Source organism: Trachurus japonicus, chromosome 9, assembly GCF_045865225.1.
Source record: "Trachurus japonicus isolate A0001 chromosome 9, Traja_1.0".
NCBI lineage: Eukaryota > Metazoa > Chordata > Actinopteri > Carangiformes > Carangidae > Trachurus > Trachurus japonicus.
The window spans coordinates 31,865,712-31,893,488 of NC_140915.1; the positions used below are offsets into that span (position 1 = coordinate 31,865,712).

Sequence of the window (27,777 nt, forward strand, 5' to 3'; positions counted from 1 at the left end):
TGTGTTTAAGGGTCACCACGGGTGAATACCAGCAGAGGGCGACAGAACTATACCATGCAGTTTGGAAATAGGTGATTGACAGGTTTACTAAACCAATGCCCCTCTGCTCAGTCTCTACAGGCCATCCAATAAGGGCATCGGGAGGCAGACACCACCTGTCGACCCCGGTTCATCATCAGACCAGTGAGTCAATCAACAGTCAGTTCAAGGTAAAAGGCACATCTGCGGATGAAAGGTCAGGTGATACGCTTTCCTGCTAATAACTAACACTGTATTATTGTTTATTGAAAATATATTGAGTTAATGTTGGTATTTTTGGTTGTACTTGATTTCGCGGTTTTTTTTGCGTCAGCTGCGTCATTTTCTCGAGCACGTGTTTCAGTCAGCTAGCAGCCGTCAGTGTTAGCTAACGTTAGGGCTAAGCTAAAGGCCGATATGAAACCGTTTTGTCAGGTGATAATTGCAGTACTAAATTAATCGATTCCGTCTATTGTTGATTAGCTTAGTTTAACGAACGTGCCATTGACGGGATACACTGTATGAGCTAGGTCTCTGTGAAATGTCAGGGGCAATTTGATGAGGATGTAGGCTAGTAGCCTAAGTGAAGATGCCACCGCCTATTAGCTGCTATCATTACCACAGTGCCAGTGGGTTTATTTTCCCTCCATAGTTTACAGCAGCCATGCAGTCCTTTCATGACCAGCATAGTCACAGTGTCACAGTGACACGTGTGGGAACGGAACAGCTGCAAAATCCTTTCAAATGTTTTTTTTATTAGGCTAATTATGGATTTATATATATATATATATATATATATATATATATATATATATATATATATATATATATATATATTTATAGGCCTATATGTTATTTGTAATTTCACATTGACCTAAAATTCTATACAGCTACCATCCATTTTCTGCAACCATTTTTGTGTGTATTTGAAAAACCTCTAGGTATTAGGCTATATTTAGAAATTATTTAGTTCTGCATGTTTGCATAATCTGGGTATAGTCTCTCTGCACACAGTATGTAATGTACATTTACTGAGCAAATGAGCTGCAATGATGGTGTTATTGAGTCTCTTGGTCAGGTCAGTTTGAGCTTGCCTGGGCCAATCAGGATTATTCCTGGCAGCACTGAGGCAACCTAGTTAGTAATTCGTAAGTGACCTTGACATGCACCATTTGTAATAATTTGCTGCTAACTGTTATTGGATGTTCCCTGCAGTTACCCCATTGTTGTGTCAATTGGTGGTATCCGATTGAATGAATGGATCCAAACAAGCTTCCTGACCTTAGTGGTATGACGGGTGTCCCCTGGCTGGGACGCGGAAGGGGACTACAGCCTGGGGAGCTGGCTGTAGGACGTAGTAGAGGGCTGCTGCTCTCTACAGAAGGGCCCGGTGTAGGACGAGCCAGAGGTTTCCCCACCACTGGTGATATCCCACAAGGACGAGGAGTGACTGTTCCCCCTACTGAACCTGTGCTTGGACGAGCCAGAGGACTGTTGTTGCAGTCTGAGGATGGAGGAGTTGGACGAGGCAGAGGACTGCTCTTCCCAGCAGCTGAGCCGAAGGTAGGGGTGGCAAGAGGCGCTATCCTGCCTGTTCTGGAGCCACAGCAAAAACAGATGCCTCCATGTGAAGCCACAGCGCAAGATGTGAAGTCATTGATCCCTAAAGAGGTGAGAGCCAGAGATGTGTGTATGAACTTATGAACTTCTGAATATTTTTTATTAGGGCTGCAACTAACGATTATTTTGATAATCGATTAATCTGTCGATTATTCCTTCGATTAATCGGATAAAAAAAAGGCACAAATTTGATTTACATTGTAGGGAAGAGAAGAACGAGAGGAGGAGTTGTTTCTCAGTTTGATCCAGCATGTCACTGGTATCATTTATTTCTTTCTCCCTAACTTTATTCAAAAACATAATGTTATTCCAAATGGACAATATTAGTGCAAAAAATTGCACAAATACGTTTTTTTTTAAGTTAGTTGAACGGCCCAGAGCTGTTAAACTAATAATAATACATTAAAAAATAATAATAGACAAAATTCATTAGGGCACTGCCTGATTTGCTTACAAGTGGAAGTCTGCAGCATGTTTACATCCAGAGGAAAATTCTGATCAACCCTGAAAGGTCATCATTCACCGGATCAACCGACAACAACCTGACGTTACTCCGACAGTTTTCAGTTTGGCTCACAGCCCGCTCCCCCGACCGGCCCACGTAATCACACCGTGATAAACACCAGTCACCGTGGGGGGACAGGCTGGACCCTCCGGTCTCACACCCACAACGTTACACACACACACAGCAGCGATCTGATGTAAACATCGGTATTAACTGTAAGCGCCCATCACCATAAAATAAAACGGGTAAATGATGATCAAATCTCTAATCTGAGTCCTCCACACACCGAGCTCTGAGCAGAGGAACAGCTGATCAAACCTCAAAGAAATATTTCTTACCTTTACTCCAGGTGTCTAAATCAGTCAGCAGCAGCAGTCATCAAACTCCAACAGTTTTATAATCCATATTATTCCCGTTTGCATCGCGTTCCTCGCGGCCAGCGTGCTTCATTCATTTGCATTGTGTGGAAAAAAAGAAAAAAGTTTTAGCTAACGTTAGCGTTAGCTTCAGCTCCTGACAGGAGGCTGACAGAGGAGACAGTGAAGCCTCTCTGCTGCCGGTACCGAGTCCAGACCACCGGTCCAGAGGTCCAGACAGTCCGTGGCCATGTCCGTGACATACCGCGTCCGAGCCGACCATGTCCGTGTGGGAGTAACGTTGGACCGGGAGTAAACAACGCGGTGGAACCGGACAACACAGACCCGGTTGATCAGAAACACGGCTGTTGCTGTTGCCGCCGCTAAAAATACCTCTTTTTTTTTTTACATGATGCAAATGAATGAAACAGGCTGGCCGCCAGGAACGCGATGTAAACGGAAATAATATTATGGATTATTGGAGCTGGATGACTGCTGCTGCTGACTGTTTTGGACACGGTAAAGATAAGAAATATTTTCTTTTTTTCCCTGGCTCTGGGCCAAGTTAATCGCTACCCAACGAATCGATAATCAAATTCGTTGCCAACGAATTTAATAATCGATTTTTATCGATTTTATCGATTAGTTGTTGCAGCCCTATTTTTTATTAACCCTCTGTAAGAGCTGCAATGGTTTTTGTCTGCTTACAGATCGACATGCCAACCCAAGGTCAAGGGTCAACGCTGGTGTCCATGTTTCGAGGAATAGGCATTGACCCCTCAATTACTTCATGGGGAAGAGGAATATTGCCAGTAGGTCTGTACTTACAAGTTTATTATATCCATTTTACATGACCTTGGAACTTGTTTGCAGCTGTAACTGTCAGATGGGTGTAGGTGTACAGGGTTTCCCCCAGAAAACTTGTTAAGCCCGGTGGTAGGGTGGCACCGGCGGACCACCGGCGGCCCATCCGCAGCCCATTGCCGAGCCACCGGTGCCCAAGCGTATTTTTTTGTGACAGGGGCCTGACCCTGACCATTGACTGATGGCAGGGCCCTGTAGGTAACAGATTCATTAATGGAGCAGTAGCATTTATAAGGTGTGATTCCATAAGGCCTTATGATCAATGTTAAAAGTTGACTGGAAATTTGAAAATATTATCATAAACATCTGTTATTATAAGACATTATGTAACATATTAAACACCAGCTATAGCAGAGTCTTACAGAAAGGCACTCTTGAAATGCTGTTCAATAACCACAAAAATAAATAAATAATCATAATTATAATTATAAAATAATATTTAAATAAATAGCATCAACTGTTTGCATTAAAAACTAAAAAGAACAACTGCCTGGTGTCTCCTTTAGCTTTATTTCTCAGATTTTATTTTTTTTATTCTCCGAGATTCTTTACATCTGGAGCATAGACTGTAAAAGATTTGGAGTCACATAATGACGTACCACGCTTTTCCAGTCAGTCGTCATGGAAACGTGACACTCGCGGATTTACTGTTTGGACCGGAGAAAACAAACGTGTGTGATCGCGAGCTGAAAAATGAAACAATGGATCATTTTCACATCAGGTCAAAGCCCCGCGGCTCACAGGAGTCCGGAGCTCTGACGCTGCAGGGGATATCTATGGCAGGGGACGACGTGCTAACAGCTACCAGCTACCAGCTAACAGCTAACAGCTGCAGCAGCTGACTGCCTCTTGGAGCCGCGGCTCGGCTCACGTTAACGTGGACTCGATGCGTTCCTCTCGGTCAGCTGGTGAAGCAGCGGGCTGATCATAGATGCGGTCTGAGGAGCAGGATGTCCGTGGCGTGTCCCGTTATGCGCGACGAAGTTGTGACGTTGTCAGGTGATGAAAAAGACACCTGATCACGTGTTTATGGAGTATAAAAACTGATTTAAAAAAAATAATAAACGATGCTTAGCCTGGCGGGGGGGCAAGTAAGGCCTGGCGGCCCGCCAGGCTTATAATACACTGGGGGAAACCCTGGTGTATCATCAATGGGCAACTTTTTCTGGACAACAGACCAATCCTTAATTCATTTCTAATGCTGCAACTTGTTTAGACTGGGAGGATTTGGGTTATGGTGCATACAGGTTTGTCTCAAAGAAATTGTATGAAGTGAGCAGAACGAAATACAAGGTCCAGTATATTAACACATGTAGTTATCAACTTGGTGTATATGTGGTTTAAAAAGTGTAGTAATGAACAAATGGAGATTAATTAGTGAGGCTGACTTAACTAGTTTGAGTATGTGCACAAGAACCACGAGAATGGAAGTGTTAAATGTTATTGCAGGAAGAGGAGCAGCTGGAGATATGGCAGACCTGAAGCCACAAGGTGTCCCCGTAGGTGTCATCAGCAGCCCAGAGAGTGCTGGCAAACCTGAAGGAGTGACCGGCAGAGACGGCAGGTAGGAGGCAGAGGGGTAAAAATCTATTGACTAACGGGGTGTCTGTGGCATCCTAACCCCTTTGCTTTATTAAGTAAATTATAGACATTTATAAGACAAAGGTGATTTGTGAGGGGGGGTGGGGATGTAATGTAACATACACAACAGCAAAATAAGAACAACTCTGTAATGACCTTGTTATGTTGCTTGTTGTATATGTTGTAATTTCTGTGAAAGTGTGAGCAGCTTCTTTTTAATTTTTAATCTTTGTTTTGCGACAAGACAAGCTCATCAGAAAAGTAACACAAAGTCACAGCCTTCCGCTGTCACAAATCACAACATACAACACAAGATAATTAGGGCTGTCAATAGATAATTTTTTTAACTAATTAATCTCACAATTTTCTGTAATTAATCACGATTCATTTATAAACTGCATTTGTCCTCTTACGACTTGAGCTTATAACGAAAATGTACAGTACAGGCCAAAAGTTTGGACACACCTTCTCATTCAATGCGTTTCCTTTATTCTCACTGAAGGCACCAAAACTATGAATGAACACATGTGGAATTAACAAAAAAGTGTGAAATAACTGAAAACATGTCTTTTCTTCTTTGTCTTCTCTTTCTTCTTTTCTTCTTCCTCTCCTCCTTCCTCCTCCTCCTCCTCTATCTCTGCCCCCACCAATTCTAGTTTCTTCAAAGTAGCCACCCTTTGCTCTGATTACTGCTTTTTGCTCTTGGCATTCTCTTGATGAGCTTCAAGAGGTGAACCTGACCTGAAAATGGTTTTCACTTCACATGTGTGCCTTGTCAGGGTTCATTAGTGGAATTTCAGTGAGAATCTACAATGTAAATAGTCAAAAAACAGAAACGCATATAAAGGACAAAACAAAAACAAAAAAATGGGGGGGTATCTTAATTTACACCAATACTTATTATTAGGGCCGGGACTTTAACGCGTTAATTATGATTAATTAATTACACAAAAAAATACGCGTTAAAAAAATTAACGCATTTTAATCGCACTTATTTTGCACCGCGGAACATTTCTGACTGGATGAGTTTCAGGCGTACTGATTACACTGGAGCACAATCATCTAACAAGCCGCTGACACTGATCCTATAATACATCCATGCACTGATCACTGTAAGGGAGAGAGGAGGTGAAAAGAGACAACACTGTTACTTCAGCCTGTATCATCGCGCAGAAACCAGTGAGTAAAGAGTCAAAAAGCCGCTGACACTGAGCTGCCTCAGGAGTTTTAATGCAGCCTGAACGCAGCTCAAACCGACCCGGTGCTGGTGACCAAGCTTTGATAAACACACATGATCCGCGCTGGTTTACAGTATCCTGCCGTATTTTAGCCGGTCGCTACCGGCGCTTAATTAAAAAAAAAAAAAAAAGCACTCGTCGCGGGGAAGCTGAGAACAGCTGAGTGTCCTCTGCTGCAGCTGAACAGCTGATATGTGGTCAAGACGTAGGACCTGTCACTGTCCACGGTGCATTTCAGAGCTGTCTGTCTTCAGACTGTCCTGACCCAGTGTTTCCCATCGTTTGGGCCCGCCACAGTCTCTCACAGAAAAAAAAAATTGGGGGAATTTTTTTTTTTCTTTCTCATGTGTGTCTACGTGCGGTGCGCCCGCACGCGAGAGAGGCGGCAGTTTAAGAGGCTGACTGGCAGAGATGAGAGCTGGTGAAACTCTAGTATGGTTATTTAAAACACCATCTCTGATCTCTGCCTGCACATAGATACACAGACACGGGCGCTAATTACTCAGCTGCAGCTCTATATCGCTCCCCCCCCCCCCCGAAATCCTGTGGGAAACACTGCCTGACCTGTCCCTGAACATCACACAGAGACAACATGGAGCTGCCTGTGTGATTGGTTACTGAGTTTTATTAATGTTTACATCAGGCTGAGTTCAACAAATCAGTTTATGCTACTGTGATTTAAGTAGCCTACATAGTTAAATACTACAGTAATCATCACAGTGTATTGGCAGGAAAGACCATATATCTGTATGTATCAAATATCGATTAATGAATTAATCGATAATTTGTATCCCTAAAAAAAACCAATGTTTTGTTGCTTAAGCTTATGTATTCAGTCATTCAATGGTATACTAAAATCCATGTGAAAAAAAAATGCTTCTCACTGTTCTCAGGTCAAATATTTATATGTGATTAATTGCGATTAATTAATTACAAAGCCTCTAATTAATTCGATTAATTTTTTTAATCGAGTCCCGGCCCTACTTATTATTGATGGCCACTCGTTCCTTGCACCACATGGGATAGCCTTTCATAAGGAACAATTGATAGCAGTTCAGTGTTTCCTTTAGGATTTTTTAAAAGAGTGGCGGTAAGTTTCGTTTTTACTGAGGAGGAAATATGAAGAACTCAGCTGTGATTGAAAAGCACCTAAACCGAGTCGAGAGTTGTACCTGTAGTGGAAAGGGGTGCAAAGTAATTGTAACTGGTAGTGAAAATTACATTGTTTTAACATTAAAAAAAACAAAAAACAATCATAATTCTGATCTTAAAGGACAATTCCGGGCGAATTCAACTCTGGGGTGTATTTTCATATCATTTTAGGTCTAAAAGAATGAATCTGAAGATTTTCAGTTTAATCGCTCCTGTTTTGCGGTAGTTGCATCTGTCCCCGCGTCCCCACGGCAGCAATGAATGGGAGTGGATGTAAGTTCCGCTGTTTAGGCTGTTTCCAGCCCTCAAAGCCGCAATTTTTTTCCACAGACAGCGTCAGATGGCGACTCAAACATGCACCGAGAAGTTTATTTACTTCAAGCAAGCCGACTTGTTTGTAAAACTAGATCTAATTCAAAGTCTCCCGGAGTCTCGCGCAAGACGCAGTTGCCGTGCGCGGTGTGTTCACATGCAGTGGGAAAAGCTACCGTTTGTGTCATAAACACAGGAATATCAACTCTTTACTTGCTTCAAGTAAAAAAAACTTCTCGGCGCATGTTTGAGAAGCCACCTGACGCTGTCTGTGGAAAAAAAATGTACACTTCAAGCAAGTAAAGAGTTGATATTCCTGTGTTTATGACACAAGCGGTAGCTCCGACTGCGCCTGAATACACCAGCACTGCAACTTCGGGCTCGCGCGAGACTCCGGGAGACTTTGAATTAGATCTAGTTTTACAAACATGTCGGCTTGCTTGAAGTAAATAAACTTCTCGGTGCATGTTTGAGTAGCCATCTGACGCTGTCTGTGGAAAAAAATTGCGGCTTTGAGGGCTGGAAACAGCCTAAACAGCGGAACTTACATCCACTCCCATTCATTGCTGCCGTGGGGACGCGGGGACAGATGCAACTACCGCAAAACAGGAGCGATTAAACTGAAAATCTTCAGATTCATTCTTTTAGACCTAAAATGATATGAAAATACACCCCAGAGTTGAATTCGCCCGGAATTGTCCTTTAATTAATAATTCTGAAGGTGTGGCGGCTTTTATTTTGCCGTGGCGGTGCGCCATGATCAATTACATATAGAGGAAACCCTGCAGTTTCTCATACTACATTGCTAACGTAGGCGGGTGCACATCAAGCCAAACATGCAGAATTGAAAGGCGTGCGGCATACAACGTAATAAACAATTTGACAGTTTGACCAGACAAGGACAAAAGATCGATACCAAGAACACACTGTTTAGATCCATTACCATTTTAATGCCAATGAACTTCTCTGTCTCTGTTTGGACAGTAGACCAGAATATTTTAATCAATGGACATGACCACATTAAATGAAAATAAGTGGCAGGTTGTTTTTGACACTTCCTGCATGCTGCAGAACTATACTATAAATATATATACACACATTAATAGGGTTGGGCATCGTTTAGATTTTAGCGATTCCGATTCTCTATTTCGATTCCGATTCTTTGAGGTGCAGGTCAACAGGTCACAACTTATTTCACAGGATATTTTTTTATTTGACAAACTCTTCACACAGGCCATTTTTGCATGCATGCTTGGACTTCTTACACAGCTTGTAAGACCTCCAAAAGGCCTCCAAAAAGAGATTTTGCCAACTATGGTATTCAATTAAAAGGGAGGGTCCCTAACTGTAACTATAAAACTGAAACTTGGCAAGCAGTCTAACATACAAAGAGCTGCAGAACAGGTGACTATATATGCAACAAAATAAAACAAACACTGGAGCAGTCATGATGACAAATCAAAAACAGTTTTTGTTTAAGAAGATAATCATGTCTGCCTTCTCAGGCTGAGGAGGCCTGTACACAGGGCTCGACACTGCGAGCTCCTCGTCGCAAATGCGAGTAAAAAACAGATCAGTGCGAATTGTGAAATGCAATTAGTAGCACGTGTGCGACTACCGAATTTTACCGTTCAATAATGTTTTATGATGTGTTGCGAACGTCTGGAGGTTGTGGCCGGTTGTGCACTTGAATGCAGCCTCAGCTGAAAAAAAGAGACTGCACGCGGAACCGAAGCGCAGCGCCCTGAGCGGAGACAGTTTCAGATCGGCCACATGTTAACCGGTCTACCTGGTCGCACATCTGGCGCTGTCCGCTCCCTGTGTGACCAGCCAAGCCCCCGCGAAGGTCCTGCTCCGCCTCCGTGGGCAGTGCGTCCGTACACGTAGTGTAAAACGAACTCGTTCATATGCTCACAACCCAAAGCAGCGCCGTAGCCGCGAGCACTAGGTGTGACGGCGATGTTGTTGTTTTTTATTCCGTGCATGTCCGTGGAGCTGTGCGCCGCGGTTCTCTACGTTGCTGTGCCAGGCAGGTGTTTCCCACGGAGCTCGGCCCCGTTTGAAAAGAAGCCCGTACTGTATGTGAAAAGATGCCACGTCCGCGATGTAGAATGTGTAGAAGAGAAACACACATTTCAGGACCACTGACTTAAATAATCGGGTCAGACAAATGTAAACACACAAGGCTGAACATCACTGGACATGTCTGTTGGGATTATACAAAGAAGTAAAGTAAGGTAGAGCTGTCAAGATGCATGGCCTATGTCACTAATTAAATTCAAAAAGTGAAACTAACACAATATATATCCATCACACACACAGAATGAAACATTACATGTCTTTATTCATTCAGTTTATTTTAATAGTAATAATTATGGCTAACATTAAATGAAGACCTGAAATTCTGTATTCCCAAAAATGTAAATACTACAAAGGACCTTTTTTCTTTTTTTTTCTTTAAAGCATTTTTAATATAGAAATGTTGTCCATCTATATGCACTCAATACTTGGTTGGGGCTGTTTGATTTGAACTACTGGAAATTGACTTTTCCATGATATTATAATGTATTTAAATGCACATGTATTATGTTAATGGTGAGTGTCACCGCATTGACCTCATATAACTTTATTATTTAAAATTATTTGTGTGCTACTAAAATTATTTGTGTGCTACTAGATTTTTCAACTTAGTAGCACACGTGCTACCTGGGAAAATGCTAAGCGTCAAGCCCTGCCTGTACACTAGTGACGCGCGGTGCCGGTCAAGAAATGTTTACTTTATTTGCGGTGCGGGGCGCGGTGGGGCGGGTCATTAAAAACACTGATGATGAAGTCCAGAGTGTGTTATCAGGGACGCGCTGATGTTGACGGGAAAGCCGGCGGAGGTGTGAGGGAACCGGGTGAGACGGCGGCTGGGCGCATCAGCAGAGCGGGGTTGGTTTCACTGAGAGCAGACCGGGGAGAGTGAGAGGCGGCGGCTGCACTCGCGCTGCACTGTGACTCTCCCACTCCTCACGAGCTCCACACTGACAAGCTACCAGCAACACAGCGCCTCTGTCTGCCCTTTCAAAAGTAAAAAGCCGCTGTCTGACGTTTAATAGCGGCGGGGATGGTTGTGAAAATAGATGCGGTGGTGCGGGGCGGGTCAAATTACTTCAAACTAGTGCGAGCAGAGTAAAACAAACGAACTAGTGCGGACATTTAGGAACCGAAAAAAAGGATCGAAATTCAAACGGCTTCTTAACGATTCCGGAACCGGACGTTAGGAACTGGTTCCTATTTGGAACCGTTTTTCGGTGCCCAACCCTACACATTAATCACTTTCTTATTAATTGTTGCTGCTTTCATGATGAGATCAAGAATAATAATATGAAATTGAGTTTAAATAACCCCTCATTTGTAAGTAACGATAAAATTGAGTTTGAGAAAGCTTAAACTCTTATTTTAGTTGCTGAAAAGACTTTAGTGCATCACCTATACACATATCACCAATTTTTGTAATACTAGCGGTCTTCCAATCTCTGAATCCCACATCTACACAAGAATTTTCAAAGTCAGGATTATTCACAATGGGTGCTAAGGAATATTGATTTAATCCAATGTATTTACGTATGCTAATCAAAGACTTGCATATAGCTATAAAATTATCCTTCATCTTAAAGCAGAAGTAAGTGATATATTTGTGTTAATATAAGTCTTAAATAGTTATATCTTCCGACAGCAATCACTTACATAGAGTGTTTGGACTGAAACACGGGTCTCTCAGTCCCTCTGCTCTGCTCTGATCCGAAGAGAAAACATTTATCGTATCCTAGTTTTTATCCAATGAGGAGAGAGAACGGCATGCAGGGCTGTGTGTGCAGCCAAGGAACGCCGTGAATGTGGCGACGTAGGGACGAGGACTGTTATGGTGCGTTCAATGAAACTCGTATTTTTCCGACCGTGAAGTCGTACCAGTTCGATCTGGTACGACTTCACCGGTCGGAAGTTACGAGTGGCCGTTATAGTGACTTTCACCGGTAAAACAGGTCGGAAAAACACGAGTGGGTTGCCTGAAACGCTACAAAGTCGTAAGTTGTGACTTGAAGCTGTAATTTACGATTTCAAAAGCCTGCCTGGAACGCAGCATTAGCGAAAACGACCGGACCACTTACTTCTGCTTTAATTTGCAACTTCCTAGAACATACAAAAGGAAGATCTGCTATTGACATGTTATCTAGACCTATACTTTCCAGATCTATAAAGGAAACCTGACTATCTTTTACCCAATCTGTGAGAAATCTCAGTCGTGAGGCCCAATGATAATAAATCAAATTAGGTAAGGCTAAGCCACCTTTTTTTTTATGGGAGATTGAAGCGTTTGCAGCTTCAACCTAGGATGCTTATTTTAGTTAACAAATCTACGAACTGCTCTATTAAACAGTTTTAACGGAATATAGGTTGGTAGCATCTGAATTGGATACAATAATCGTGGCAAAACATTCATTTTAATAATTGCAATTCGGCCTAGTAAAGACACTGGTAAATTCTCCAATCTTTGAAGAGCAGCTTCTGACCCTTCCTCATGTGGTTGGATAATAATATACAGTTTCCCACAATGTTAAGTCTAGAGTTTCCTACAGTAAAGATCGTCTCTTGTTGGTCATTCCAGTATTTCATATAACATCAACTAAGCATGATCTGTTTTCATGTAACCTTTTAACCATTATTGGTGTTGATGACATGTATGCAATCCTGGGTACTTTGGAATTTGACACCTTACAGTTTCCGTGGCCGAGGTTTGGGCCCGCAGACAATGTTGGGACTTGGAAGAGCAGCAATGCCACAGCTTGGATTAGGAAGAGGACGGGCAACGCTGCCTTCCTTTCCGCCAGGTCGAGTTGAATCAATTCCTCCTGCTTCTGAACCACCCACACCCCCGTACTCTGAGCCATCCCATGCGGGTAGGTGAACTGGTTATGAAATGAACTAGAGATTACATTTATTTAGATTAAGATTGGATATTAGGGCATTTAAAATAACTTGTTTGTAAACCCACCCTTTAATATGTCTAATTAAATGATATGAAGCAGCCACCCCCCCTGTGCCCACCACTCAAGATGTCCCAGAGCTTTCAGCTGCTGCACCAGCACAGAGAGAGCTGAAAATGGAGGCAGTCAAGTGAGTAAAGTCCTGAACGTTTTCCTCCAGCTGTATTATGGACACTTGAGGTCTAAAGAAATGTACAACTCATGATTCAGGGTATGCTCATGTGTCTTTTGCTGAAATTATCTGTTTGTGCATATGCATTCAGTGAACCACTTAACAAGGCTGGAACAAAAGGAGCTCCTTTAAGTATTGCCTCAAACCACATCCCAATTCGCTGCATGAATGAAGCCGTCTATCAGTACCATGTGACGTTCACGTAAGTACCCCCAAGAATCATTGATTTTTGGTTCCCTCTATGAGGCAAATATTACTGGTAGAAATAAAAAAGCCAACTAGGAGGAGACAGGATAAGTGCCACAAGGTTATCAGCCATTGTTGAACTCACATTGACAGTCTACACTAATAATTGGCACCAACAACCTCTGTATGTATTCTTAGGAGTTGAGTGTATTTCTGATCATGTTTTTCAGTCCAAATATTGAATCAATGGCAATGCGTTTCGGCATGATGAAGGATCACCGCTCAACCACAGGGGATGTTGTGGCCTTTGATGGCTCCATACTCTACCTGCCTGTTAAACTGAAAGACGTGGGTATCAGTGTTTTCTTTTTGTGGCCAACTTACTGACTAAGGTGTATTTACTCAGGGTTTTTCCTGGACGCGTCTGCAGTGTACAGGTGTGTCTCAATGAATTAGAATATCATGGAAAAGTTTATTTATTTCAGTAATTCAATTCAAAAAAGTGAAACTAATACATTACATAGATCCATTAGACACAGAATTAAATATTTCATGTCTTTATTTATTTACTTTCTTTTTATTTGTAAAGATTATGGCTTAGACCTAAAATTCAGTATCTCAATTTTTTTTTATATAACTAGAAAGACCAATTTAAAAAAGCATTTTTAATATGGTGTTAGGGCTGGGTGATATGATATGGCCTTTTACTGATGTCATGTCACGAATACACGATATATATCCCGATATTTTACCTTAGCCTTTAACGCTTTGATGCATATAATCATGTCGGTAAGATGATTATGTGTCTACATTAAAACATTACTGTTCATACTGCATTAATATATGCTGATTTTAAACATTCTGCCAAAAGGGTGAAATCATAACTAAACAAATTTATCAAAACTGTATTTATTGAACAGTTATTAAGCAGCGGCATATTTAAGTATATTTTTGGGCTTTTTTGCCTTTGACAGCACATAGTGAGATAGACAGGAAAGGGGGAGGCAGAGAGAGGGGGAGTGACATGCAGGAAAAGTCTGCCCGACGCAGGATTCGATCCGGGGACGCCTGCGTTGAGGACTCTACATGGGGCGGCCGCTTTAACCACTGCGCCACGCACCGCCCCAACATCATGTAATTTTGAAATTAATTCTTCCTCCATGTTTTACCTGTTGCTGTCGCTACCCGAGATTTCTGCCAGCTGAGATGCTGCTACATGCTTCATGCTGTATGACGTTGCACGCAAGACAGAATGTGATGTGCGTAACTAGGTGGCACTTGTTTTATCTCTCTGTGCAGAGAGACGAGAAAGAGTGAGAAAACCCCGCCCGAACACAAAGCAACTGCGTGACAATTGAGTGCATACTCGAGTATTCACGATATAGTCACTTTCGATTTCCCACAGGGGACTAGCCGCAATACATCGCGTATATCCGATGTATCGCCCAGCCCTATATGGTGGTAATGTTGGTTAGGGGTGTCAACAATAATCGATTCGGCGATGCATTGCAATGCGGGACATGCACGATTCAGCATCGATGCGGCAACGTGCCATAATCGATTATGTCACTGTTTATTTTCTGGCCTCAAATAAAGTTGTGAAGTTACAATTACCTCCGGGGGCATTTACGGAGCAGCCTGTAGCTGCTAAGCGGCAGCACCAGCAGTAGCAGTGTTGCCGCTGACTTTCTTTTTCTTTTTTTTTTCACCCACTGTCGGGTTGAGAATTAATTAATTAACGCTCGTGAGTCCGGCCGTGTTGGGTCCGAGATTCAACAAGCCGGTCGGGTTTTACCGTCACTACAGGCAGTATGCCCATTTATCACCAATAAACACAGTAGAGGAGGGGGAGTGATTGAGCTCAGGCTGTGTACGGGGGTCTCTGATGCAGATACAGATAGTACGGAGCCCTAGATATATCATGGAATAAAAAAAATATAATTTGTGGCCACGAAATAGCAAGTCGTTCCCACGAAATAGTAAGTCGTTCCCACGAAATAGTAAGTCGTTACCACGAAATAGTAAGTCGTTCCCACAAAATAGTAATTCGTTCCCACGAAATAGTAATTTGTGGCCACGAAATATTAAGTCGTTCCCACGAAATACCTAATTCATGGGAACGAATTACTATTTCATTCCCACGAAATAGATATAACGTGCGCACAAAATACTAATGTACTCATGGACACATATGCGCCTGGTCCTGACCAGGTTACGTTCAGAGTTTAATCATAAAATATATATAAGCGCCGCTGTTTCATTATTTTAACCTATTTACAGCTGCGTCACCTTTACTTTGAAAGTCCAGTGCAGCTGAGCGTCAGGAGCTTATTATATATTAGGCTATAGCCTATATATTTCATTTTATATAGGCTACAGTCAGTCACCGCTGAAAGAAGTTGTGCGCTCGCAGCAGGACAGACAATCAGATGGATAATTGGTAAAGTTAATAGTTTCACTTAATGTGGCCATTAATAAATTAATTCTAATGTTTCGCCTTATATGTCAGTGTTACCCAAACGCAAATCTTGAATAGGTCTCCGCTGTTTTCACATTTAAAAAGGTCTTTGTTATCTTTGTACAGAGACAATATGAGATTTGCTTGTAGTGCAGCACCTAAAAAAACCCCACTGTAGACTACTCAGCCTCGCTTCCAATAAAACACACACTCGCGTTATTGCGATCAGTGAACAATATAAAACACGATTTAAAATGACAGAAAGGTACAATTGGGTCACTTCACAGAGGACTAAACTCAAAAGAAACCACTGGAGCACTCCATATAGCTAATGCAGAGGTTTAATAAAGGTGCCTTACCACCTAAAGTTTCGATGCGGTGTGCGTCTTCATCAGAGGTAAGCCGAACATAGGGTGACACAGCTGGTTATATAATCACTACCTGGTGTTCATTCATTACATTGGCAATGATGTTCTTACACTCACCAAATGGGCAATACTTGATCAAAGGGCAACTTAGGTCCGCCCACCAAGAATAGGCTTCCTTCGCATTACAGGCCACGGTGATCCCCTTATTGCAGCGATAGTCTATAGTCTACAGGACCCCCTGACGCTACAATATCAATAACAACGTGTGCTTAACATTGACGTTGGACGCGAAATAGCCGCGGAGCGAAGCCAGTTTCCTTTCGGTCCCGTTAACCGATTGTGCCAGATGCGCCAGGCTCGCACTCTGCGGCGATTTGTGCTTATTCGTCTTAACAGAGATGCTGAACAGAGGGATTAACACTAGAACCGCCAAGACGGTCTCACAGACCGTTTGTGTTTTTCTTATGTAAATTACTCTGTTTACATTAAACCTACAGGTCTTCCAGTCCGTGACTTTTCCTAAATATATGTGTTTAATGGTTTCTGAAGCTTACAACCTATTAAAATGAAACGCACTCATTTCTGAGCAATTATACCTCGGACCGGCTGTTATAGATCGCTGTGTCCAGCTGTGATCACACAGCAATTATTACAATGTTTCAATTTTGCAGTTAGAGAGAGAGAGAGCGCACAAACGACACCGGGTGTATACGGGCAATAACTGAAACAGGCCGGTTAGAAAAGAAAAAGGAAAATCAGAGAATACAGGAGACTCATCGGGACGTGAGGGAGGGGGGATCGGTTGGTGGCTCAGGTAGTGATGAGGAAATTGTTGCATCTGTCAGCTGTCAGCTGACGTGTGCTCCGTGCAGATGTAACGGAGATGTCTGTGTAACGGAGGTGCGCGGAGCTCCGTTACACAGACACTTCACAAACTTTATTTTGTGGGCTCAGGACAGACTAGATCGTGATTAGTCTGTGTTAGATATAAAGCGCCATATGTATAGCCTACTCACTCTCGTTCATAATGATTATTGAATTATAACGTAATAATAGCCTAATTCTCTTGGCTGCTGTCCAGTCCGGTAATAACAGGTTTCTGTGGGCGTGGAGCCTAAACTACGTAATATCCAGGTAGAACAACTGTAAAACACTGGAGTTGATAACAAACTGACCTAGAAAAAATAAAAATCCAGTGAACAGCGACATCGACTCTTGACATGAGAGCAGCACACGTGTCCAGATGCGTCACAGGCAGAAGTGTGTGCCGTAGGTGCAACAAACGGTGCTGTAACATCACTCAGTCTAACCCCCCAACCACATCCAATCAAGACCCCAACACAACATAATATGAAGAAGGACTAACTCTACTAAAAATTAAATCTTATTTTTTCCACTTACAGAACTGTTTGCGACTGGAAACAATGTAATTACACATGACGAGACCGCTGTGGCGTTTTAAGGGGGATTAGAATGTTGGCGGTTCTAGTGTTAATACACACATTGACACAGGCTACGCACACACGAGCTACCCACAGACACACAGCTGAGGGGCCGAGGCACGGAGAAATGCACATCTGGTGGCGTGCCCCCTCAGTGGGTGCTCAACCTGGTCAGTGGGTGGCTGCTCGTGCACCGGAGCGCCCACGGAATCGGCGCATATGTGTCCATGAGTACATTAGTATTTCGTGCGCACGTTATATCTATTTCGTGGGAACGAAATAGTAATTCGTTCCCACGATTTAGGTATTTCGTGGGAACGACTTAATATTTCGTGGCCACAAATTACTATTTCGTGGGAACGACTTACTATTTCGTGGGAACGACTTGCTATTTCGTGGGAACGACTTACTATTTCGTGGGAACGACTTGCTATTTCGTGGGAACGACTTGCTATTTCGTGGGAACGACTTGCTATTTCGTGGCCACAAATTATATTTTTTTTATTCCATGATATATCTAGGGCTCCGTAAGATAGAGAGACCTCCGTGCCGTGTAAAAAAACAACAACAACAACAAAAAGTGTCACGACTTCCTGTATCTGGCCCTTCAAAATAAAAGCCCCATAGTCTTTCATATTGATTTTGAGACAGGGCTCCAAAGGTTTGTTTGTTTTTTCCTGCGACCAATCGACCAAGGCTAATTTTTGGGGGCAGCCCTAGAAGTGATTTAAATGCCATATCCAATACATACCATTCAATTTTATTTTATTTTATGACATTTATGTCAAAGATACAGGAGAGTGATAATACACACATAGCAGCCAATAAAATCTCTTGTTCAATATCTCATGACTGATGAAAAATTTGCCTTGTTGAGTGCAGTAGAATTTTGATGCATTGCAATGCATCGCAATGCATCGGAGAATCGAATTGAATCGTTACCTGCTGAATCGTAATCGAATTGAATCGTGAGGGCAGTGCCAATGCACACCCCTAATGTTGGTCTTCTAAATAGTATGTCCATTTACTGTATGTACTCAATACTTGGTTGGGGCTACTTGACTTGAACTACTGGAAATAGACCCTGATATTCTAGTTTTAGATGCACCTGTAAAACTCAAGGATGTGGGACATTGAAACAGGCAAACAGCCAAGCATCTAACAGCTATGTAGTTGGGATGCAGCACCGTCAGGTGTGTTTATTGACAACAGGAGAGGAGATTATAAACTAAAAAGGACATGTTAGCTTGTCGATATGGTAACGGTAACAGGTGACTGTTACTGTGACTGTTACTGCGGCTCAGCCAATTTAACTCTGAAGATTAAATAGGCTGAGCCGCGAGCAGCGTATATATCACTTGGTTAGAGCACACCTGCTGCAGCAACCCTGGGTTAGATTCCACCCGACAGTCCCTTTGCTCCTCAAAATAAATGCATAAAAAGCCCGGAGAAAAGAAAATCACTGACTTTTCTCAGGAAAAACCCTGCAGGAGTGAAGCTCTGAGCTGATTCTAAATTGTGTATGTAGATCATAATTCATATTTCTTGCTGTGCAGAATTGTGTGAAACAAAATCTGCCTGGATTCTGCACCTCACACCTGATGCTCTATTTACTACCGATCTGCAGGTGGTTGTTCTCAAGGGTTTGAGACGGACCGATAATGAGGAAATACAAATCAAAATCCAGATGACGAAGATTTTGCCACCTAACTCAGATTTATGCATCCCGTTCTACAATGTGGTGCTCAGGAGGTATGTCAAATGAAACCTTTTTTTCTGTTTGGCCTGGATGAATCACTTTAGATTTTAATAAGCTGTCATATTTAAATACACCTGCAGAAATACACATGGATGACATTAAATAGCACCAGTAAATAATGGCAATAACCTTCAAACTAACCTGTCAAGTTATAATTACCCTCCATCCACTCGTAAACATGACCCAACTTTAATTCAGTGTTGGATATATTTTTCCTGATTCAAGGAACTTTGAAACTGTGAAAAAGTACGTTTAAGGTCCTTGGTCATTGGCATAGAGAAACCTGTGGTGGCTGGGTGTTGCTAAGGTTTTGTCATCACCAGGCAATTCCTAACGAACAAGACAGTTGCAGACTAAATTGGTAGACCTGCCCTAATAAATCAATTTAAGTGAGATAATGAAGCCCAGTATGTTTATCTTTGTAGTTGGCTCTAAAAACTTTATCACATACAACTTTAATATTTTGCTAAGTTCATGTAATAAAAAGTGATATAGCATTATCATATATAGAAACATAAAAAATCAACATGTAATTTGCCCAGAGTTGTTCTGTCATCTGCCTCCAGCTGTATGCTCCTCTTTGCCTGTTTCTCACAAAGCCAGACTGCTTTAGAAAATTGAGAAGTTATACTGTTACTCACAAAAGCCCTTTAATGACATAATCTCAGCCGCCATAATCACTTCACTCTTGTTTACTGTTTAGATGATCAGATGGTATGACCGAGTTTGTTCTTGTTTCATTAAGGGTGATGAAAATCATTGGACTGAAGCCCGTAGGACGAAATCATTACGATCCAGAAAGTGCAGTTGTTCTTGGAAAGCATCGGTTAGTAGAGTTGTATTTAAATTCCTAGGTCATATAAACATAATGATATCTCTTTATTCATTGTCCTATTTGTCTGTTTTTTTTTTTGTTTTTTTTTCAGGCTTCAAGTGTGGCCAGGTTATTCAACCGCCATCAAGCGCACAGATGGAGGCTTGTTCCTGTGTATAGATGTGTCCCACAAAGTCCTGCGGAACGACTCTGTGCTGGATGTCATGTGAGTTTACTCAGCAAATGAGAAAATGCTAATGAGCTTTTGATTTGGAAGTTTAGATGACATTGTCAAAGTGGGTTATTTTGTTATGAAAAAGTTGTTAAATTTGAATTTTCAAACCCTAAAAAACATTTGTCAGTGCCAGTGCCCACATTCATCAAATTTTAAAAATCCAACATATAAAATGCTACTTAGGCAGAAACTGTAATCCTAACCTGAAAATGTCTGCAGCAGTAGAGCAGAGTCAGATCATAGAGGAGCAGAGTGTTGAGAATTCACAGACCAGACAACGGCGGAGGATTTTGTGTCAAAGTGAAAAGCTAAGCTCTGCCCTATTTTGGATTTAACCCCAATGCCAAAAGGCAACCTGATAACATTAGTCAGAAAATGTGTTACGAAGGTGACATCCCCGGGGGCAAGATGTCTAATCTACAGATGTTGAGCTGACAAGTGTTTGCATGTAAAATATCCAGTAGAATTGGTTGGAAAAATTATAACGAGTTGGGTTCCAATTGAAGGCTATAATAAAATGAAGAATGCATCTTTAACACCATTTGCTCTGTGTGTTGTATGTATGGGTACTCAGACAGGCTTATGCAAGTTTAAACACCGACTGTACCATGACCAAACTGCACATATCAATATCTAGTCTTGCTTCATAGTCATGAATGTCTAGTCCTGCTTCATAGTCATTCATATTTAAGTACCATGTTGCAAGTTTTGACGTTCTTGTTTGGGACTGAAATGTAGCGTTGACCACTTCAGCCTAACCCTCTGAGGATGTGCTTAGAAGAGGTGAGTTGGAGGGCAGCGACTTGACTAATGCAACAGGCTCATCAAGTCTATAGATTATTTATAATGAAAAACCTTGGCCTTTCTTTGCCCTTTCTGCTGGTACAGAAAAGGCCAGAAAGGAGGCGCACAGGTTTTCAGTTTGAATTGAAAGAGAAAAAACTCTGATCTTTGACACTTGCTGTCTTTCAGGAACATGTTGTACCAGCAGAGCAAGGAACACTTTCAAGACGAATGCACCAAAGAACTGATTGGCAGCATCGTCATCACTCGCTACAACAACCGCACTTATCGCATCGACGCTGTCGAGTGGAACAAGTCACCCAAAGACACCTTCCATCTGATGGATGGCTCACAAACCAGCTTTGTGGAGTACTACAGGTGAGACAGCTCTTGTCTTCTTAGCTAAACAGGAAAGTTTAGTATAGCAGCGTTTTGTGTATTTTGTTAGCAACTCATGTTTTTCAAAGCAGCACTGGAAGTCTTCATTGTACCTGGTTGTAATATATAATACATACATATAAAAAGCCAATTCTTTGATCACAATTCAATTGTTATTACCATCCTACTTATTACCTTCTACATTATTAACAGCAAGAACTATGGAATCACAATCAAAGAGATGGACCAACCCCTGCTCATGCATCGACCAAAGGAGAGGTCCAAACCAGGAGGGAAGGTGAAACCTTACTTCAGTTGTCTCACTGATAACATTAAAATTGCTGAATGATAATTTCACTCAGCTGAGCAGAACCCGAACCTTTGCATAAGAACGCCCTCTTGTGGCTACAATGAATCTTGCAATCTGCTTTCAAGCATGTCCATGTTCATGCACTGGAACTCACAGTCAAAAGAAATGACATGCTCAAACTGTTTTCTATGCAAGAGGCACTCTTGAACCTACTCACGTCATTTTATAATATAAATCTTTTGCAGCAAATCATTACTGGAGAGATTCTCCTAGTGCCAGAGCTTTCCTTCATGACGGGAATCCCAGAGAAAATGAGGAAGGATTTCAAGGCCATGAAGGTAAATTAAATTTGTCCACACAGTGTTCTTCTCCTGGTGTTGTGGTCTAAGAGCTTGTAACTTTTCAGACGCAGCACAGTATTGTTGCATAGAGGCTCACACAGCACCAGTGAAGTGACAGACTGTAAAAACTTAATGGATTTTATGGCAAGCCGTCAGCAAAGTACAGAGGAGGTAGAGCCAAGGTGGCACCAAACAATAAATGCACTTTGAGATTTTGATCCATGAAGTGAGTTGAATATAGATTTTTATTGTAAAATTAAATTCTCCCGGGTGGATACAAACTCGTCATAGAGATGCATTTGTGAAAATGCTGTATATTAAAGAGCAGCACCTAATTTATTCTTAATCTGTAGAATATCCTAATTGTTTTCTCAGGAGAAGGTAGTAAATTCATCCTCCTGCTCTAAACCCTCAGACTCATGGCAGTAAATGGAAAGTGTTAATGGTGCCTATAGGGAACATAAAGCAAAAAAGATATTGTCGTAAAAGATAAAGGGGACTGAAAATAAGACTAAACTTGGTAATAAAAGAACTGCACACACTGAGAATATCTTTTTCATATATTGTAGGACCTGGGCATGTACATCAATATGAGCGGTGAGCAGCACACACACTCAATAAAGCAACTTCTGAAGAACATCAGCACCAACCCTGAGAGTTTGAAGGAGCTCAGCCGGTGGGGACTGGAGATCGGCTCAGACATACTTGTGGTAAGAATGTGTATCACTTACTGTAAGAAAAAGACATTTTGTCTCAGGGCAAGACACTGATGTCAAGTGTCCATGGACTTTATTCTTGTGTGAGTGTGACATAATGAAACAGGTAGGTAGTAGCTCTGTGTTTCATAGCTGTTTTTATCTTGTTAGTAGTTTTAATTTTTCTAAGAATGTTGTGTATTTGTTTCCCCTGTTACAGATTAAGGGTAGAACTTTGCCCCTTGAAACTATCTGCCTGCATTCTTCATCCTTTTCCACCGGTGCTGATCTGTCGTGGTCCAGAGAGGTTGTCAGGGATGCTTCAATCAGCTCGGTGAGTACCAGACAAATCTCTCATGCCGTCTCATTATTTTTGGTGAATATAATTTAGTCATAATACAAACTATGAATCTTATAAACTGCATAGTAGAGGAAGTGAGGTGCCACTACTATAGATTGTGAATTTTTCAATATTAGCAGGTAGTTAAATGTTAATTCCCAGCGTCTGTCTGCAGTGATGGTGGTCACTATATGCCCTCCTCAAGCATCAGTGTGTATCTGCGTGACTGATGCATTACATTTGTTTCTCCACCGACTGACTTGTAGATTCCCTTGAACATATGGGCCATCTTCTACCCTCGCCGCTGTGCTGAGCAGGCTGAAGAGCTCGTTTCCACCTTTAAAAAGGTGGCCGGGCCTATCGGGGTACGACTGGAGCGACCTATTCGTGTGGAGCTCAAGGATGATCGCACTGAGACTTACGTCAAGAGCATCCACTCTCAGCTCACCAGTGAGGTACAAAATCAAAATGTAGAATGCAATAGTAAAATAATAAAAAACACCTAACATCACTTTTGCAAATATTTATTCTGCAGAAATTGTAAATAAATTGATTAGTTATGCATAAATAAAAAAACAAACCCTTGTGACCAAATAGCAATTATGGGTGGGCTAAATCATTGGTTCTGCCTCTATTTTTAACTGTGCCTCTGGTTGCTGCAGAAACAAGGTCACTAAATAACTGACAGTGATTCTTCTCTGTTTGCCCACAGCAACTGCCTATGGTACCACTAAAGTAAGATTACTTTGCAGTTACTTCCATCATCTGCAAGTTTTCTGTCTCCTTTGTTTTCAGCCCAACATGCAGCTCGTCGTGTGCATCATGCTCGGCAGCAGAGATGATCTCTACAGCGCCATTAAGAAGCTCTGCTGTGTTAAAAGTCCCATCCCTTCTCAGGTTTGTAGTGTTTGTGCAGATTAGAAAATGCTGCATAGTTTGAAACTATTTGCAGAAAATGTGTTCTTATTCGAAAATATTATTCACCTGATGAAAGTAAAAGTTTTCTTGACTTGTCGTCAGGTTATCAATGCCCGGACAATATCCCAGCCACAGAAGTTGCGCAGCATCGCCCAGAAGGTACTGCTGCAAATAAACAGCAAGCTGGGAGGAGAGCTGTGGACTGTCAGCGTCCCTCTGGTGAGTTCCTTGTTCTACAAGAGCAGCAAGTCAGCTGCTCTTCTACTGAGACACAGTGGTTAGGGGGAAATGTCTGAGGGGATACTGTTGGCTACAACTGTAACTAAGATGAACTGAGACCTGTGGAAACAGTAGGGGTTTCACCAAATAGTCGACTATTCAAATATTTGACTATCAAAACCACTAATCGACACTGTGCGTCATAGTCGAGTATTCGTCTCTTTTTTGTTTTTCTTTTTTCAAAAGCCTGGCTTCTACCACCACCACCCCACACCTTAATCATGCTGTCACTTTTGTTGTCATCCCCCTTCTTCCTCCATCTCACGCCGTCGGTTGCGCGACTGCCGGTTACCGCTGCTGCCGTGTCTACAGTGCAACGGGACAAGAACCTCACCAATAAACGACGCCTGTAAACTTTATGCAACCTGTGGACCTTTATGTTTATTGGCGAGATTATTATTACAATTATTTCACAGTTTATATCCGATGTTGGTCTTGTATTTCAAACAGTTTGAGCATGGGGCATATTCAGAGCTTTTGAAACAGCATCCAATGACTGAAGGTGGATATAACTTAAGTTATACATGGCATGGTTGTTGTTGAACATGGAATTGTTTGAAAAATTATTTAGCGATGCTCAATTTGACTTTTTTTCTGACCGTTAGCAGATGCTTATTCCCCAATTATTGACCGTTAACTAACAAGATTAAAAGGCACCATTTAGAGTGGAGGAGTGTCTGACAATAAAAATTAAACCCTCAGTGCTGAGATCTGCTTATGGCCGAGATGAAAAATATATTTTAGAACTTATTAAAATGAATAGCAAATAATGGTGAGACTTCTGATGTATAAAAGATTAATAAAACGTAAACACACTGAATCCTCCCAAAACCTCCTCCGCAATATGTCTATTTGTGTAACTGAACGGGTGCGCGTCCATGCTCTTTTTTTTGTTTTTCTTTCTATCTCTCACTCGAGGGTAAACAAAATTCACGCTTATCCACAATGTATGACAGCATTGTGTATTTATGGTCATTAACAGAGGCAAACTTAGTGTAGAGAGTTAGGCCTGGAAGCAGTGGTGCCACTTGGATTTAAAAAAAATTGACTATTGGTCGGCATTTGGGAAGTATGCGACAAATACTAAGATGCAGTATTTGTCAATGCCCTAGGAAACTGCAGCATATTTTAAAGTAACAAAATGACACTGTAGCACCACTGGAAGAATTGTTGTCGTATGAAAGTCAGAGGTTGGAACATCACTGCAGCTGATGGGGAAATAATAAACCTCTGTCTCACATGAATAGAAACATTTGATGGTGGTTGGAGTAGATGTCCACCATGACACCAGCAAGGCTCATCGGTCTGTCATGGGCTTCGTTGCAAGTGTGAACAGGTAAACCTCTACTCCTTTCTTCTCCTGCTGTGGCCTGTTGTGAGACCATTTGGGTCAAAGTCACTGGTTGGTTCGTCTTGATTGTATGTTTTCCTCTCCAGCTCACTGACACGCTGGTACTCCAGAGTAACTTTCCAGACCCCCACTGAGGAACTGATCAATGGCTTCAGAGTCTGCTTGCTGGCTGCACTGCAGAAGTACTTTGAGGTAAGTATTTCCAACTTCTATTGGGTATATGACATCATTTTGTGGAGTCATGGGGGAGGGATGGGTTCACCCTGAACAGGTCACCAGTCTGTCACAAGGCTGATACATAAAGACAAACAGCATTCACATTCACACCTACATACATGTTAGAGTCACCAACCAACCTAGTGTGCATGTCTCTGGGCTGTGGGAGGAGGCACAAGGAGAACATTCAAACTCTCAGGTCTGGGGATCAAACCCAGAACCTTGTTGCTGTTAGGCGACAGGGCTAACTACTAGACCACCTTGCTGACCCTAGTGAAAACATGCTGCACAAAAGATGTCTTGCAATTCAATTGCCACACCCAGTTGTTTTGACCAATGATCATAGTTGATGTCCCTCCGTTGGCCTCTCTGTTCCTCTTAGCTGGGTCAGTGCCTCAATAAGAATATACTTGTGATCTAAGTCTGGATATGTCATCAGGATATGGGATCAGAAAAAAATCAATGTAGTGCACACTGCACGTTTTAATCTGAATGAAAACTGCATAACTTTGGTGAAATGCCCCCTGATATAGCATCCGTGTGTGTTTGTCTGTACAGGTAAACCACAACTTGCCAGAGAAGATTGTGGTGTATCGGGACGGCGTTTCAGACGGCCAGCTGAAGATGGTGGAGCAATACGAAATTCCACAGCTGATCAAATGCTTTGAGAAGTTCCCCAGCTATGAGCCCAAACTGGTCTTCATCGTGGTCCAAAAGCGCATCAGCACCACCCTCTACTCGTGTTCTTCAAACAGCTTTGGCACTCCTCCACCAGGAACTGTTCTGGATCACACCCTCACTCAGAGGGACTGGTCAGTATCTGTCCAAATAAATTAATTGTGAAAAATGATCACCATCATACATTGAAGGCTGACACTGGTCTTTGGTAAAAGGTGGGGTAGGATTAATGTCTCTGCAAAATGGTCCAGTGTTTGTCAGTTGTTGTTTTGTTTTTTTTACTTTATATTACCGCAATATTTCAGTGTTCAAAAGTAGTGGATTCTGTTTAAATTAGGCAAGAAGGCTGCATTTCTTGATGGAGCTTATATGGTCTGAATCCAGCCTGGACATAATGGTCTGAGACGGTTCTAGTCCAACTGCATCACCATTAGTATGCAGACTGAATGTACTACAGGAAACAAATTCATGTGAGCAGATGATGATATAATGGCAGCCTTATATGTAGAAGGTTAAGCCATTATTGTTTTAGCAGACCAACACTGCAGTTGGTAGAAGAGGGGTGATGTAAAATCACCTGTGTGCATCTGAAAGGCTGCACCCCCATCTCCTGGCAACAGCAGTGAATACATGCACTCTGATTAGAAGACCAAGCTCTGTGTGTCTGATGCCCTCTACTTGACATGTTCAACTTTGTAATGAACTGTTATTTTTCTTGCAGGGTGGACTTCTACCTGATGGCACATCACATTCGACAGGGCTGTGGACTTCCTACACACTACATCTCTCTGTACAACACGGCAAACCTCACACCGGACCATTTGCAAAGGTATTGATAATCTATTTCCTTTTCTTTTTTGCTCACACTGATGCTGGGGTGTTTTCATAACATGTTGTTCATACTATCTGTTGAATTAAGGAACGACTGAGTAATTGTTTTATTAATGAGTTGGCAAATGGTTGTCTTGTTTTGTTTTGTTTTTTTTGCTTTTTTGGGGAGAGAATATATATTTCCCCAGGACCCAGTTTTATAAAATTAACATAATTAAAGAAAAGAATTGGCACTGGCAGCACTAACAATAGTAGTTATTTATAACATGTCGAACATGAGTGTGTCCCGGTTCAGACACGTAAAGCGTTATTTCATCAGCTTCAAAACTCATGTGATGTTGTTGTGCCCCCACACCAGGCTGACCTTCAAGATGTGCCACTTGTACTGGAACTGGCCGGGCACCATTCGTGTTCCGGCACCATGCAAATATGCCCACAAACTGGCTTTCCTTTCTGGTCAGTTCCTGCACTCAGAGCCGGCCATCCAGCTGTCAGACAAGCTCTTTTTCCTTTGAGCTGCACTAGTTACAGCAACCAACTGCTCAGA

The 27,777-nt window shown here is 42.0% G+C and overlaps 1 protein-coding gene across 3 annotated transcripts; it reads left to right on the forward strand.

Annotated features, from left to right (window-relative positions):
* Positions 1-105: 105 nt before the first annotated feature.
* On the forward strand, positions 106-27,777 carry piwil2 (piwi-like RNA-mediated gene silencing 2). 3 transcript variants are annotated; one of them, XM_085787400.1, is made up of 24 exons: positions 106-235; positions 1,234-1,689; positions 3,210-3,315; positions 4,813-4,927; positions 12,411-12,589; positions 12,719-12,806; positions 12,940-13,050; positions 13,265-13,382; positions 18,930-19,054; positions 19,807-19,887; positions 19,988-20,101; positions 21,083-21,271; positions 21,485-21,569; positions 21,827-21,919; positions 22,492-22,632; positions 22,838-22,951; positions 23,224-23,412; positions 23,753-23,854; positions 23,978-24,094; positions 25,402-25,490; positions 25,592-25,697; positions 26,280-26,533; positions 27,121-27,228; positions 27,589-27,777. In XM_085787400.1, exons 2-24 carry the CDS (start codon positions 1,276-1,278, stop codon positions 27,743-27,745), a joined length of 3,195 nt encoding a protein of 1,064 aa, XP_085643526.1. In that variant the 5' UTR covers positions 106-235; positions 1,234-1,275; the 3' UTR covers positions 27,746-27,777. The 3 variants fall into 3 exon arrangements, with proteins under 3 accessions (XP_085643526.1, XP_085643524.1, XP_085643525.1); XM_085787398.1 differs by lacking the exons at positions 106-235; positions 1,234-1,689 and having other exon boundaries at positions 3,211-3,315; positions 12,716-12,806; XM_085787399.1 differs by lacking the exons at positions 106-235; positions 1,234-1,689; positions 19,807-19,887 and having other exon boundaries at positions 3,211-3,315; positions 12,716-12,806.